The sequence below is a fragment of the Dromiciops gliroides genome, chromosome 6, assembly GCF_019393635.1.
Source record: "Dromiciops gliroides isolate mDroGli1 chromosome 6, mDroGli1.pri, whole genome shotgun sequence".
NCBI classification, from domain to species: domain Eukaryota; kingdom Metazoa; phylum Chordata; class Mammalia; order Microbiotheria; family Microbiotheriidae; genus Dromiciops; species Dromiciops gliroides.
In genome coordinates, this window is record NC_057866.1 from 20,724,249 (window position 1) to 20,738,075 (window position 13,827).

Here is a 13,827-nt window from a genome sequence, read left to right on the forward strand (position 1 = left end):
ATTGTTTATTTTTTGTATTTTATTTTTCTAATTCCATATAATAATAATTATACATTCATTTAAAAAAACTTTGAGTTCCAATTTTTTCCTTCTCGCCTTCCCCCTCTTCTTCCTTGAGAGGAAAAGCAATTTGACATAAAATATGCATATGTAGTTATCCAAAACATATTTCCATATTAGCCATGTTGAGAAAGAAAATAGAAAGAAATGAAAGATGGAAGGAAGGAAGGAAGGAAGGAAGGAAGGAAGGAAGGAAGGAAGGAAGGAAGGAAGGAAGGAAGGAAGGAAGGAAGGAAGGAAGGAAGGAAAAGGAAGGGAGTTTGGGAGGGGAGAGAGAGAGAGAGAGAGAGAGAGAGAGAGAGAGAGAGAGAGAGAGAGAGAGAGAGAGAGAGAGAGAGAGAGAGAGAGAATGCTTTGATCTTCATTCAGATTCCATTAGTTTTTTTCTCTGAAGGCAAATGGCATTTTCCTAATTGTCTTGAATCATTGTATTGCTAAGAATAGCTGATTCCCAGTTGATCATCATAAAATTTTACTGTCACTTTGTACAATGTTCTCCTGGTTCTGCTCACTTCACTTTTCACGAGTTCATATATTTCCCAGTTATTTTTTTCAGAAATCATCCAGTTTGTTATTTCTTAATGCACAATAGTATTCTATCACAATTATATTTGACAACTTATTCAGGTATTCCACAATTGATGGACATCCCCTCAATTTCAACTTCTTTGTCACCATGAAAAGAGATGCTCTAAATATTTTTATACAAATAGGTAATTTTCCATTTTTTTATCTCTTTGGGATGGAGACCAAGTAGTGGTATTATTGGGACAAAGGGTATGCACAATTTTAAAGCCCTTTGGGCATATTTCCAAATTGCTCTCCAGAATGTTTGAACAAGTTTACAATTCCACCAACAGTGCATTAGAGTCCCAATTTTCCCATATCCCCTCCAAGATTTTTCATCCTTTCCTATCATTAGCCAATCTCATAGGTGTAATTTAGCACCTCAGAGTTGTTTTAATTTGAATTTATTTAATAAACAGTGATTTAGAGTGCTGTTATATGACTATTAATAGCTTTGTTTTCTTCTGAAAACTACCTATTGATATCTTTTGACCACGTATCAATTGGGGAATAACTTGTATTATTATAAATCTCACTCAATTCTCTATATAATTGAGAAGTGAGGCCCCTGACAAAGAAACTTCTTCGTAAACATTTTTCCCAGTTTAGTTTTTCTTTTCTTCTAATCTTGGCTGCACTGGTTTTGTTTGTGGTAAATAGCAGTTATACCTAATGGAAGAACCAAGGATAAGTTAGGAAGAACCAAGTGATAAGTGAAATGTTAAAGGATGAGACATTCTTAAATTCTTAATCTTATATTCTTGCTGTGTTCCCTACTAGAATGTTATTTCTTTTTGAGTATAGACTCTTAACATTCATTTTCTACATTAACAACTTAAAACTTAAAACCAAAAAATAATACAGCATAATAAAATTTTTAGATCAAATCTTGAAGACCTGTTTTTAAATATTTTCCTTAAGTATTTTATTTTTACCTCTGTGACCTCAGGTAGACATTCTCTTTAACCTCCACTTTTACCACATGGAAGGATGATTAGCTGTCACATCTCTACAATTTTCCCACTATTCCACATTATCCTCTAAAAAGATAAGAAAATACTCTATTAATATTCAAATATGCCTTTAATTTAGATTATATAGAATTATTAAATATTAAACCATAGCTTGGAGACACCTCACACATTCTCTAAGATTCCTATCTTTTTTTGTGTGTTTGTGGGGGGGGGAATGGGGGTTAAGTGACTTGCCCATGGTCACACAGCTAGTAAGTATCAAGTGTCAGAGGCTGGATTTGAACTCAGGTACTCCTGAATCCAGGACCAGTGCTTTATCCATTGCACCACCTAGCCGCCCCCTAAGATTCCTATCTTAAAGACAAATCCTCATTATAATATTCCCAAAAGTGGGTCCTCCAGACTCTGTTAGGTGACATGTACTGAAAGGGAACTTACTACCAACTTGTGGTTAAACAATCCATTTTACTTTTCTCAAGACTTTAGGGATTGTTTTATTAAATTAACCCCCACTATACCTCTCTCAATAGCACCTGGTCAGTTTTAATTGTTTACTTCCTATGGGTCTAAATAGCATGAATCTTTTTTTTTAATCAAAATTTATTTCTGTTGGGGGGAAAAACCCTACAAATACTTGAGGACTGACTCTTTAGCCCACTTGTTCTAGAAAGTTATGTAGAACACTTTTATTCAGTTTCATTTATCCAGTATGTATCAGAGGCTAGGATTTAAGCATTTAAACAAGGTCTTCTTAAGTCAGAGGACAGCTCCTGAATGAGACAGAGGGAAACAAAGAGACAGAGTGAGAGACAGAGACAGAGACAGACCAACAAACAGGCACAGAGAAGGTACAGATAGAGGGAGATAGATCAATGGAAGAGAAATATGCATCTATGTGAGACAGAAAGTCTAGGGAAAAAATAATCAGAGGATGCTAGGAGAAAGGGGCTACCTATGGCAGTCAAAACACTAAAGATATTTCCCGCAATAATTTTAAGGTACTATAATAAAAACACAGTGAGTACTAGTGTCTGAAGCTCTGAATTTTATGTTATGTCCCAGGGCAATCAATTAACTCCCATAGTTTTTATTTTCCATTATTTATCATTGGATCTCATTTGTTCATGAGCATTGTAATATATGATGGCTGTGTTAAAATGGTATAATTAGATTAGAATAGTGAAGAAATAGGGTGACCTATTTTTTTATCTTTCTTACCTATAGATAGAAAATATGAAAGTCTCATCAGTGAATACTTGTCTAATAGAGCACCATTCTTTGATGTTATTGAGTATATTGCTGAGGTAGAGGACAAAAAAAAAAAGACTACAGTTGTATGAGCCTTCCCCCACCCCATTGGAAATTTTATACATCCTTATTGCCATTAGTTTACTAATATTACCTTCTTCCCCCAACCCCAGGAAGCTCCACAGTGACTCTATGGCTAAAGACAAGATAATCACAAACTAATTTCAATCTTTCTCTCTCTCTCTCTCTCTCTCTCTCTCTCTCTCTCTCTCTCTATATATATATATATATATATATATATATATATATATATATATATTTTGGGGGGGGCAATGAGGCCTAAGTGACTTGTCCAGGGTCACACAGCTAGTAAGTGACTGAGGTCGGATTTGAACTCAGGTCCTCCTGAATCCAGAGCCAATGCTTTATTCACTGCATCACCTAGCTGCCCCATAAACAATATTTCTTGATCTGCATCCTCCACATATCTGGACCAAGTTGGTCCTTTATGATATAAACATTGATAGTTATGACTATGGAATCCAAAAGTAAATAAAATATACTAAGGTATTCAATCCACTTCTAGATCATGTCCTTTAGTTCTGGAATTCCAGGAGGGACCTGAACATGTTCAAAATTGTAGATGAATGTGGGAAATGGGATATTAATAAAGCAAGTAAGCATATATTAAATGTCTATAATGGCTGCCCAATTTTATCATAAATAGTCCATGCAAGCTCTGGGGATCTTTATCTCAATTTCCAAGGTCAATGATGAGTCTTGGCTCCCATAATGATGATTGTTGTCTTCCTGAAGTTTATAGGAGTGCACCATAAAGAGTAGGGGGTGGTACTTTAGTGTCATTGTTTTGCTCCATTGATGTTCCTTCCTCCATGATTCAGTTGAGAATTATTTTACTCAGCCAACATTGAGTAGATTTTAGAAAGAAGTATTTTCTAAGGTGTTTCATTAGAATAGTTGTTAAAACTTCCCCCCTCCCCCATCCCCATCAAACACACACACACACATACACACACCAAGTCAGAGAAACACTCTTGTACAAGTATGTAGAGTTTCTAGGTGAAAGCAAGCTCAAACTTAGACAACATATGTGTGCAAAGGGGTACTTCAACTTCTGGATAAAGGAAGTTTTTTTCCCTCATTTATGAGCTACTCAATATGTTCTTCTTCTGCATTGTCTACTTTATGAGTTTCTTGTGAGAACTTTGAATCTATGTCAAGTTCTCCATGGCCCCTAGTAAAGACATTACTATCATATTATTTGGGGCTACTTCTAAGATACTCATGGAAAGACAGATGTCCAACATCCTCAGGTAACTTTGGAATTCTCAGGGTCTTCTTCTGACCAAAGTTAGTGGAAAGAAGTAAATCAAAAGAAAAACAGTGACTTCTCTGACCCTGCAACCCAGTTGAATTCTTCATTCTATTTTCTGGAATAATTAAACTTCAATGTAGCTGGATTATTTATAGATTATAGATAATCCATGATCGAGTTTTATTGGCCAACATGAATCCTATCTTTGTGCAATGTAGTACCATTCAAAGCAATATATGAGCATGCAAATAATTTTCCTCCTTGGGGGCAGCTAAGTGGCACTAATTCAGGAAGACCTGAGTGCAAATCCAGCCTCAGACACTTGACACTTATTAGCTGTGTGTCCCTGGGCAAATCACTTAACCCCCATTGCCCCACAAAACAAAAACAAAAAACAAAACAAAACAAAAATAATACTTTTCCTCAGTGTAAAGCCTATGGCTTATCATCATCATCATCATCATCTTCTTCCTCTTCTTCTTCTTCTTCCTCTTCTTCCTCTTCTTTCCCTCCTCCTCCTCCTTCTTTTCCCTCCTCCTCTACCTCTTTCTCTTCTTGTTCTTCCTCCTCCTCTTCTTGCACATCCTTTTCTTCTTCCTCCCCTTTCTTTTCCTGTCATCGATAAATATTTATTAAGTCCCTACTGTGTTGTAGGCACTGTGCTAAATTCTGGGGATAAAAGAGGGGCAAAAATCTGTCCCTGCCCTTGAAAAACTAAAAATATAATCTTATTGTGTAATTTAATTGGTGCCTAAAAAGTGACTTGATTGAATAAATTCAGTTGATGAGTATTTATTTTTATAGTTTTAACTTCTCTTTGATACATCCTCTTCTCTCTATTCATATGACCACCATAATAATTCATTCCTGGTCTCTTATTCACTCACACAAACATTACCCTATGTCAGACCGACATCATCTGTACCTATGCTATTGCCCTCATCTCCTAATAAGCGTCTCGGCCTCAAATCTCTAGCAACTGAAATTTGGTCACAGCTTGGGTGCCAAGAGGATTTTTTCAAAGTGTACATCTGGACATATTATGCCACAGTGATTCTCAGTAACTCCCTATTACCTCCAGGATCACATAAAAACTACTTTGTTTGGCACTTAAGGATTTTTAAACCTTTACCCTTTCCTAATTTGTGTAGTTTCTTATACTTTCTTCCCCCAAAACACCTCTCCAATCCATCTACACTGGTTAATTTTCAGTACTCCAAACTTCCTATCTTCATGATTTGCCTTGGCAAGCCAAGAATATTCCCTCCCCTAAACTTTGACTTTTATTTTCCCTGGCTTACTTCAAGATTCTTCTCAAAGCTCACATTCTCCAGTGTCTTCATTCTGCTTTGTTTATATCTTTTATGTACTTAATTATTTACATATTATCTCCCCATTTGAGTATGTACTACTTGATGAGGAATATATTTTTCCACTTCCTTGTATTTTCAATGCTTAATAATGTATCTGGCACATAGTAGGCAATTAACAAATGTTTATTGACTGAGTAGCATTGGCGAATTATTTTTCTAAGATCTAAAGATAATATCTAATTTTAGATAGAAGATGTCTTCTGTTCTTAAGAAACTTAAAGTCATAACGCATATTAAGGCACATTCATTTTACCCCAAATGATAAGTTCATTAGAAAGATACAAAGAAAGTGTTAGTTGTAGAGTGAAACTGAAAAATGGTTACTATTCAAAAAAATAAAGGGAGTCTTTGAGTAGAAAGGAGCATTGAAGTTGACCATTAAAAGATCACTAAAATTGGGGCAGCTAGGTGGCACAGTGGATAGAGCACTGGCCCTGGATTCAGGAGGACCTGAGTTCAAATCCGGCCTCAGACACTTAATACTTGCTAGCTGTGTGACCCTGGGCAAGTCACTTAACCCCAATTGCCTCAGCAAAACAAAACAAAACAAAACAAAACAAAAAGATCACAAAAATTTCATCAAATAAAAAGAAAAAGTGTGTTTGGCATCTAGAAAAAAATATGAGAAATGAAACAGAAATGTGAGTGAACTGTGATTGAGATTCAAAGGGTATCTTACTTTAGCTGAGCCATATAACATAAGCAATAAATAATAATATGACACCTTAAGGCTTGTAAACTGTTAGACTTTTGAGGGCATTTTTGAGTTTTATATACAAAGAGAAATAAATATATATCAATATTTAAAGCCAGCTTCAAGAATAAAATTACACACATAGATATATACATACACATAAACACACACACACACACATATATATATATATATAGTACACATATATACACATGCATGAATGCATACATATATACTTATATCTTTATCATTATATTTAAATTGAATTGATTTCCTTTATAATGCTATGTATGTATTTTATGCATTTTAAAAGATTGTTCTGAGAAGAAGGCAATAGGCTTCACCAGTATGCCAAAGGTTCCACGGTACAGTAAATATTAAGGATCGAGGAAATCGTCTCCTCCCTCTATTTTCTTCTTTTCTTTCCTCCCCTTTCTATATTAAGTACTTCATCATGTCTTCCCATAATCATTTTTTCTTAGTACCTTCTTGTTTTTATCATTGTTTCTTCTATTTCTTCATATATTTCCCTTTTTATGGGGTCTGCATATTAATCAGTTTATTTTTTCAATGATATTTGTTGCCTTAATTGGATACAAAATGTTATTCCCTATTTATTTTTGGGGGCGGGGCAATGAGGGTTAAGTGACTTGCCCAGGGTCACACAGCTAGTAAGTGTCAGATTTGAACTCAGGTCCTCCTGAATCCAGGGCTGGTCCCTATTTATTGTAAAAGAAAGAAAATGTTATTTGTCTCTCTGTGTCTATTTTTCTGTCTCTGTGTCTCTCTCTTTCTCAGTCTCTCTCTGAATTTGTTTCTTTTTCTTCTTTGTCTGTGTCTGTGTCTGTGTCTGTGTCTGTGTCTGTGTCTGTGTCTATGTCTCTCTCTGTCTCTCTCACTTTCTCTGTCTCTGTCTCTCTCTGTCTCTCTTTCTCTCTCTCTTTCTCCAGTTTCTGGCTTTCTTTAAAGCATATATAAATTCATTATTTTTCTTTCTATCTGTATTTAATATTTTTTCTCACATAGATTACAAACAGTAAATTAAATATTCTCTATTCTGATTAACCCATCAATAGCTACTCAATTCAACTCACTTCAAACATATTTTTTAAGTTCCTACTATGTGAAAAGCATTCTTATAGTAACATAATTATTTACTTCTTACTATATAGCTATTGTTGTGAAAATAGGGAAAAATATTGGGAAACTAATTGTTAATACTGAGATAAGGACTGAAGGTTCTATTTGCTTCAGTTATCTGTGGCTTTCTTTCTTGTGACCACAAATTAGAATAATCATAGCTCTAACTTTTACATGGAAATAAAGGTAATCTTGGAAACACACACACATATACACATACTTACACATACATTCATGCACAATTTTGAGAGATAGGCAGACTTCTGGAACCTTGTATTACTTGTATCAATTCTTTCAAATTTTATACAACAAATATTTATTGAGTACTTGTAATGTAGGAATTATTCTTAGGTAGTGCGGATATAAAGATTAAAAAAGGAATCAGTCTTTGCTTAAATGAAGTTAACAATCTATTGAATCAAGTGACCTGATTTTATTTTTTCTAACTCAGATGTGTTGGCTATGTAACAACAAGTCACATAAAATCAATAAATCATGTCCACCCTTGTCCAGAGCTTTCAAGGTTTAAAGTACTAAAGGAATATCAGTCATTAATTTAAGGTTGAATTCAAGGAGTTAGTTAGAAGCTCAGTTCTATCTTTGCTGTCTGATAAACCTTCCTAAAGTTCGACCTAAGTCATATATCTGCCTGGTAACAAATCAAATGTTTGCTGCTGAATGTTGCTGAGAAACTAACAGTATTTGCCACTAATGACAATGCAGGGTCTAATATCCTTACTCTATTACTTATGGTGCTCTGTATTTGGGTGTTAATCTTTCATGTCAACTTCCATCCCATCATTTATCTGCAAGACAGTTTAATGTAGTGAGAAGATTATACTGCTTGGATTCAGAAAGTCCTGATTTTCCATCCTACCTTCATTTCTAAATGCATAAAAATATAATAATATTTTTGTTACTGGGCTAAATTCTGGGATTATAGAAGGATGCAAAAGATAGGGCCTGTCCTCAAGGAGGGGACAGCTATATGGCACAATGGATAGAGTGCCAGGCTTGGAGTCAGAAAGATTCATCTTCATGGGTTCAAATCTGGCCTCACTTACTAGCTATGTGACCTTGGGCAAGTCACTCTACTGTTTGCCTCAGTTCCTCATTTGTAACATGAGCTGGAAAAGAAAATGTCAAATCACTCCAGTATCTTTCACACACATACTCACTCTCTCTCTCTCTCTCTCTCTCTCTCTCTCACACACACACACACACACACACACACACACACACTTAAAAAAAGACAAAACATGGTCACAAAGAGTCAGATATGACTGAACAACTGTCCTTGAGGGTCTCACAACTTAATGGGAGAGACAACAAGAAATCAAAAATGCATGAAAATATATACAGGATTTAAAAAGTAATAATTAAAAGATGGATGATACTAGAATTAAGACAGTTTGAAAAAGGTTTTCTATAGAAGATGGGATTTTAGGTGTGACTTAGAGGAAGCCAGGGAAACCAGTAGGTAGAAATTTGGAGGGAGACCATTCCAGACATTTGGGACAGTCAGAGAAAATACCTAGAACCAGGAGATGGAGTATCTTGTTGATGAAATAGCCAGGTCAGTGTAACTTAATGAAATATTAGATGGAGGGGAGTAACGTGTAAGAAAACTGGAAAGGTAGGAAGGGACCGGGTACATATATACATGCATGCAAAGGTATAGATATGAATACTCAATGGCATTTTTCCTCATCTCTTCAAAATCCTTCCTTCTTTTTCTAGCAGAGCAATAAGAGTTAAGTGACTTGCTCAGGGTCACACTAGAATGAGTGACAGCTAATAAGTGTCAAGTGTCTGAGGCCGGATTTGAACCCAAGTCCTCCTGAATCCAGGGCCAGTGCCTTACCCACTGTGCTAATAGCTGCCCCCTCTTCAACATCCTTATTCAATCCCATTGAGGTCTTTCCAAATTTGGAAAGACCTCAGTGGGATTGAACACACACACACACTCACACATACATACACACACACGCACATATATATATATGTGCGTGTGCGTATATAATTTTATACAAACATGCAAATACATGTGTGTTTACATATATGTGTATAAAGCACATATGTGTATATATTTACCCAATATACATTACTATCCTTTTATGTATGTGTACATATACATGTGTGTGTTCATTATGAGTTTGTTATGAAACCAAAAAATGGAAGATCCTCTGGCATTGTTTATGCTCATTGAAAAATGACAATTTTATTTTGAAGAATTTATTTTTTAATAAAATATATTTTACTACAACACAACTGCCGCATGGCAGTTTTTACCTCCATATTTCTAAAGGTATAGATGAAGGGGTTTAACAAAGGTGTCAGAATTGTGTAAAATATTTCTACCATCTTGTCAAAGGAGAAAGTAGTGGGAGGCCTTGCATACTCAAATATGCATGGAACGAATAACATAAGCACAACTGTGATATGGGAGCTGCAAGTGGAGAGGGCTTTCCGTCGTCCTTCTGCGCTGTATGTGCGCAGAGTATATAGGATGACTCCATAAGAAACAAGTAGAAGGAAAAAAATTAAAATACAAATGAATCCACTATTGGCTATCACCATAAATCCAAGTTCATGTGTATCAGTACAGGCCAGTTCCAGCAATGGGTACAAATCACACATGAAGTGATTGATTATATTGGGGCCACAGAATGGTAATGGTAAAATGAAGAACATTTGGATGGTTGAGTGCAGGAATCCTCCTGCCCAGGCCACTCCTGCAAGTAATAAACATATACGCCTACTCATGATGGTCAAATAGTGTAGAGGTTTGCAGATGGCCACATACCTGTCGTAGGCCATGGCAGTGAGGACAATCACCTCAGCAGCACCAAAAAAATGTTCTGCAAAAACTTGCATCATGCAGCCTCCAAAGGAGATGGTTTTCTTCTCATAGAAAGAGTCTACTATAACCTTGGGAACAATGACTGATGAGAAACATGCATCCAAGAAGGACAAAAAGGCCAAGAAAAAGTACATGGGGGAAGCAAAGAGTGAGGGGCTACTAGTAATGGTCAGCACAATAAAAAGGTTTCCCCCAAGAGTTGCAAGATAGAACAACAAAAACACTATGAATATGATTTTCTGAACACTTGGATTTTGTGTAAGTCCTAGAAGAATGAACTCAGTAACTTGGCTTTGATTTTCCATGATTTTGACATGGAGACAAACTGGTTGGTGTCTTGTTGAATATGGATGATCTATAACAAGCAGAAAAAAATCGATCTTTTCGGTATAGATTGTAATACCAGAAAAACAAATGAATATTTACATCCCTTACACAACATTATCCTTAAATGTGTTTCCTTAGGCTTTGGTGCCATATACATGTATGTGGGTGCAAATGTTTAGGTTTGGTGAATATGGGGTAGAGTAAATGAAATATCAAAATAAAAGCAATTGTTGAAATGCACAGCAAACTCTCACAGACATCTCACGAGCACATAGTTATAGTTTCAGGTGTTTAGATGGGTGGACAGTAAACCAGATTTTGTATTTATCACAAGTAGAAACATTAATTTGCATAAGAGTTTTTAAAAGAGAGTGGGAAGGGCAAAATCCAGATATATATATATGCCTTTATTTATAGGGTGTATGGATATGCATGGATATTCTATAAGACTTCCTAGAATTCTATAATTAGACAATGATTGTAGACAATAGTTATAGTGTTATGCTCACTTCTGGTAAACCCATTTTATGGAGACCATGGAAAACTGGAAAATGAACACAAGAGAGTCACCAAAACAGTAGCCTCAATTTTAGTCCATAGGAAGATTAACTGAAAGAACTGAGAATGTTTTAACTAGAGCACACACAAGTTAAGGTCCTATTCTCATGATTCTAAGTATCTGGAGTAGTCTTAAGTATAAGAGAGATTCAAATTGCTATGCTTAGCCTCACAGGCTAGAACTGGGAGATGGACGATAGTTATCTAGATAGTCTGGATGTCAGTACCCTAATCTATAAACAAAAATAATACTTTACTCTGTATGTATTGAAAAAAGAGAGTAATCATAACCGCACTGTGTGGCATATGTTCTATTCCTACTATTACCAAAAATAATATGAGTTGATTTAAAAAAACATATGCAGCCATTGACTCATTTATTCCCTATGGATCCATTGTTCTGAAAGGGGAAAAACAAATAAAAACAAAATAGCAACTTCTCGACCCCACTAATAAACCCACAAATAATCAAATTCTATAGATACATATATACATATACACTTATATGTACATGTGTGATATGTTTTATGTATATGTGTATGTTCATGTGTGTATGAATGTATGTATACTGCAACTAAGAAGATCTGAATCTTATTCCCCTTTCTGCCACTAATTCACTGCTGTGATAGTATATGTCAATTTTCTTTTTTGGTGAATGATCTTCCCTATCTGTAGAATGATTTGGTTTATCTAAGTGATCAATAAAGTTCCCTTCTTATTAATCTGTTATGCTTTCTACTAGAAAGTATCTAACACATTAAGTTTGAAGAAGGAATAGAAGCATAATACCTGATATCTGACCTCAAAGATTTTTCTCTTTAGCTCCATGAGGGAAGGGGAGAAACAGAGGAATAAGACACATCTACATTCATATATGTGCATGCATATGTATAATCATGTGCATACATAAGCATTTTGATAAATACATGATACTTGTCAGAAAGGTGGGGTAGAGTGTTAGACAATCAGAGAGAAAGGATACAGGCAATAAATGTGAGAGTCAAGAGGAAGAATTTCATCACCTAATGAGGTTGTCACTTTTCTCCTGGGATTGTTTACATCATTCATAAATATTTTAGCTAAGAAAAAGTGGCATTGGATCTTCTTAGCCAGCAGACATATGTTCAGAGGTCACAATAGTTTCTCTCCTTCCTTTCCTAATATGAGGAGCACAGGTCTTAAAAGTTGTAAGAAAGGAGCTGAAAACCAAAATGACACACTGTATTAGACTTTGCTTCCTTCTGCCTCAGAGCCTTATTCTGAAATCTTGTGAGTTTTCTTCAGACTGAAAACATTAAAGGTCTCGAGAAACCTTGGTAAAGATGACATTTCCACTCTGGCTTTACCTTTACCTGCAGATCATGGAAGGATGTCTCTAGCTGGAGTCATTCAAGAGAGGATACCCACACTGAGCTTAGGGACAGGTTCTACACTACTAAGACTTAAAAATATAATAAAGTCGTTGTAAAACTTACCTCAGCCATCTCGATTAGGAACTTTTACATCCAATATATCATACACACATCAATTCCTTCTCTACATGTTATTCTGCTTAGTGAGGGAGTCTCCTGAGAATCTAAGATGATATACTCCATATTAATCAGCTTATCTAAATGCACTCCATGACTTTCCTGACAAAGCTCTTTCCCAGATGAATCTGAGACATTCAATAAGGTTCCTTTGGTTGTTTGAGGAGAAAGGCAGAATGTTTTCCATTTCCGTTTTCAAAGCTCCATATAAAAAATGATTTCATTTCACTCGTCTCACTGCAGCAGAGTCCGAGGTTGCATCTCTCTGTTCTCAGGCTTGACTCTTCAATAAACTCTTAGAACTGGATTTTTATCCAGTTGTTTATGAAATTGTTGGCAAAGTTCAAAGACTTGGGGAATGGCCTCATCCCCTACAGGGAACTAAAACATGTCCCTTATGAGAAAACTAGCAACACATAGCAATCCTTTTCTCTGGTCAGTGCAAGGACAAACCCGCCTAAACAATTAGTCTTAGTCTGCACTGAGGCCAATCCTTGGCAGAAATGAGAAGCAAGTAACCTTTGGTTTTCATAATTTTTCCCTCCCTTCCAATGGAGGTAGAACTTATTCTCTGCATATGATTATTTCTGAAGGCACTTGAAGAGTTCAGTAAACATTTTCAGAATAGTTATGGATTCTTTTCTAATATGCTTGACAGTTAAGCTTTCATTGCCAAATAGTTTCCCTTTTCTAATAAAAAGGTAATAAACATTTTTATTTATAGTTTTGGGTTCCAATTTTTATCCCTCCTTCCCTCCCTACCTTATGCCTCCCTAAGGCACCAAGCAATACAATATGGGTTATACATAAGCTAGAGATTTGGCAATTTTAAAATGAGTTTTGGTCCCATCCCCTTTTACTTATGTAATATACTTATTTTTTTTTCTTTTGTTTAGGTTTTTCTGGTGAGGCAGTTGGGGTTAAGTGACTTACCCAGGGTCACATAGCTAGTAAGTGTCAAGTGTCTGAGGTCACATTTGAACTCAGGTCCTCCTGAATCCAGAGCCAGTGCTTTATCCACTGTGCCACCTAGCTGCGCCTGTAATATGCTTTTATGAAAGATCCCAATATCAACACTTTTCACCTTCATGTCTTGTGCCTTTTGAGAGCTTCAAGGATCATTGCCATTACATTATCATTATCATTCCATTACCAAAT

The 13,827-nt window shown here is 35.8% G+C and overlaps 1 protein-coding gene across 1 annotated transcript; it reads right to left on the reverse strand.

The window, feature by feature from the left end:
- Positions 1–9,627: 9,627 nt before the first annotated feature.
- Positions 9,628–10,575, reverse strand: LOC122732854 (olfactory receptor 4C15-like). Its single transcript, XM_043973255.1, has one exon. The coding sequence runs from the start codon at positions 10,558–10,560 to the stop codon at positions 9,628–9,630; it is 933 nt and encodes a 310-aa protein (XP_043829190.1). The 5' UTR covers positions 10,561–10,575.
- Between the last annotated feature and the right edge of the window lie 3,252 nt (positions 10,576–13,827).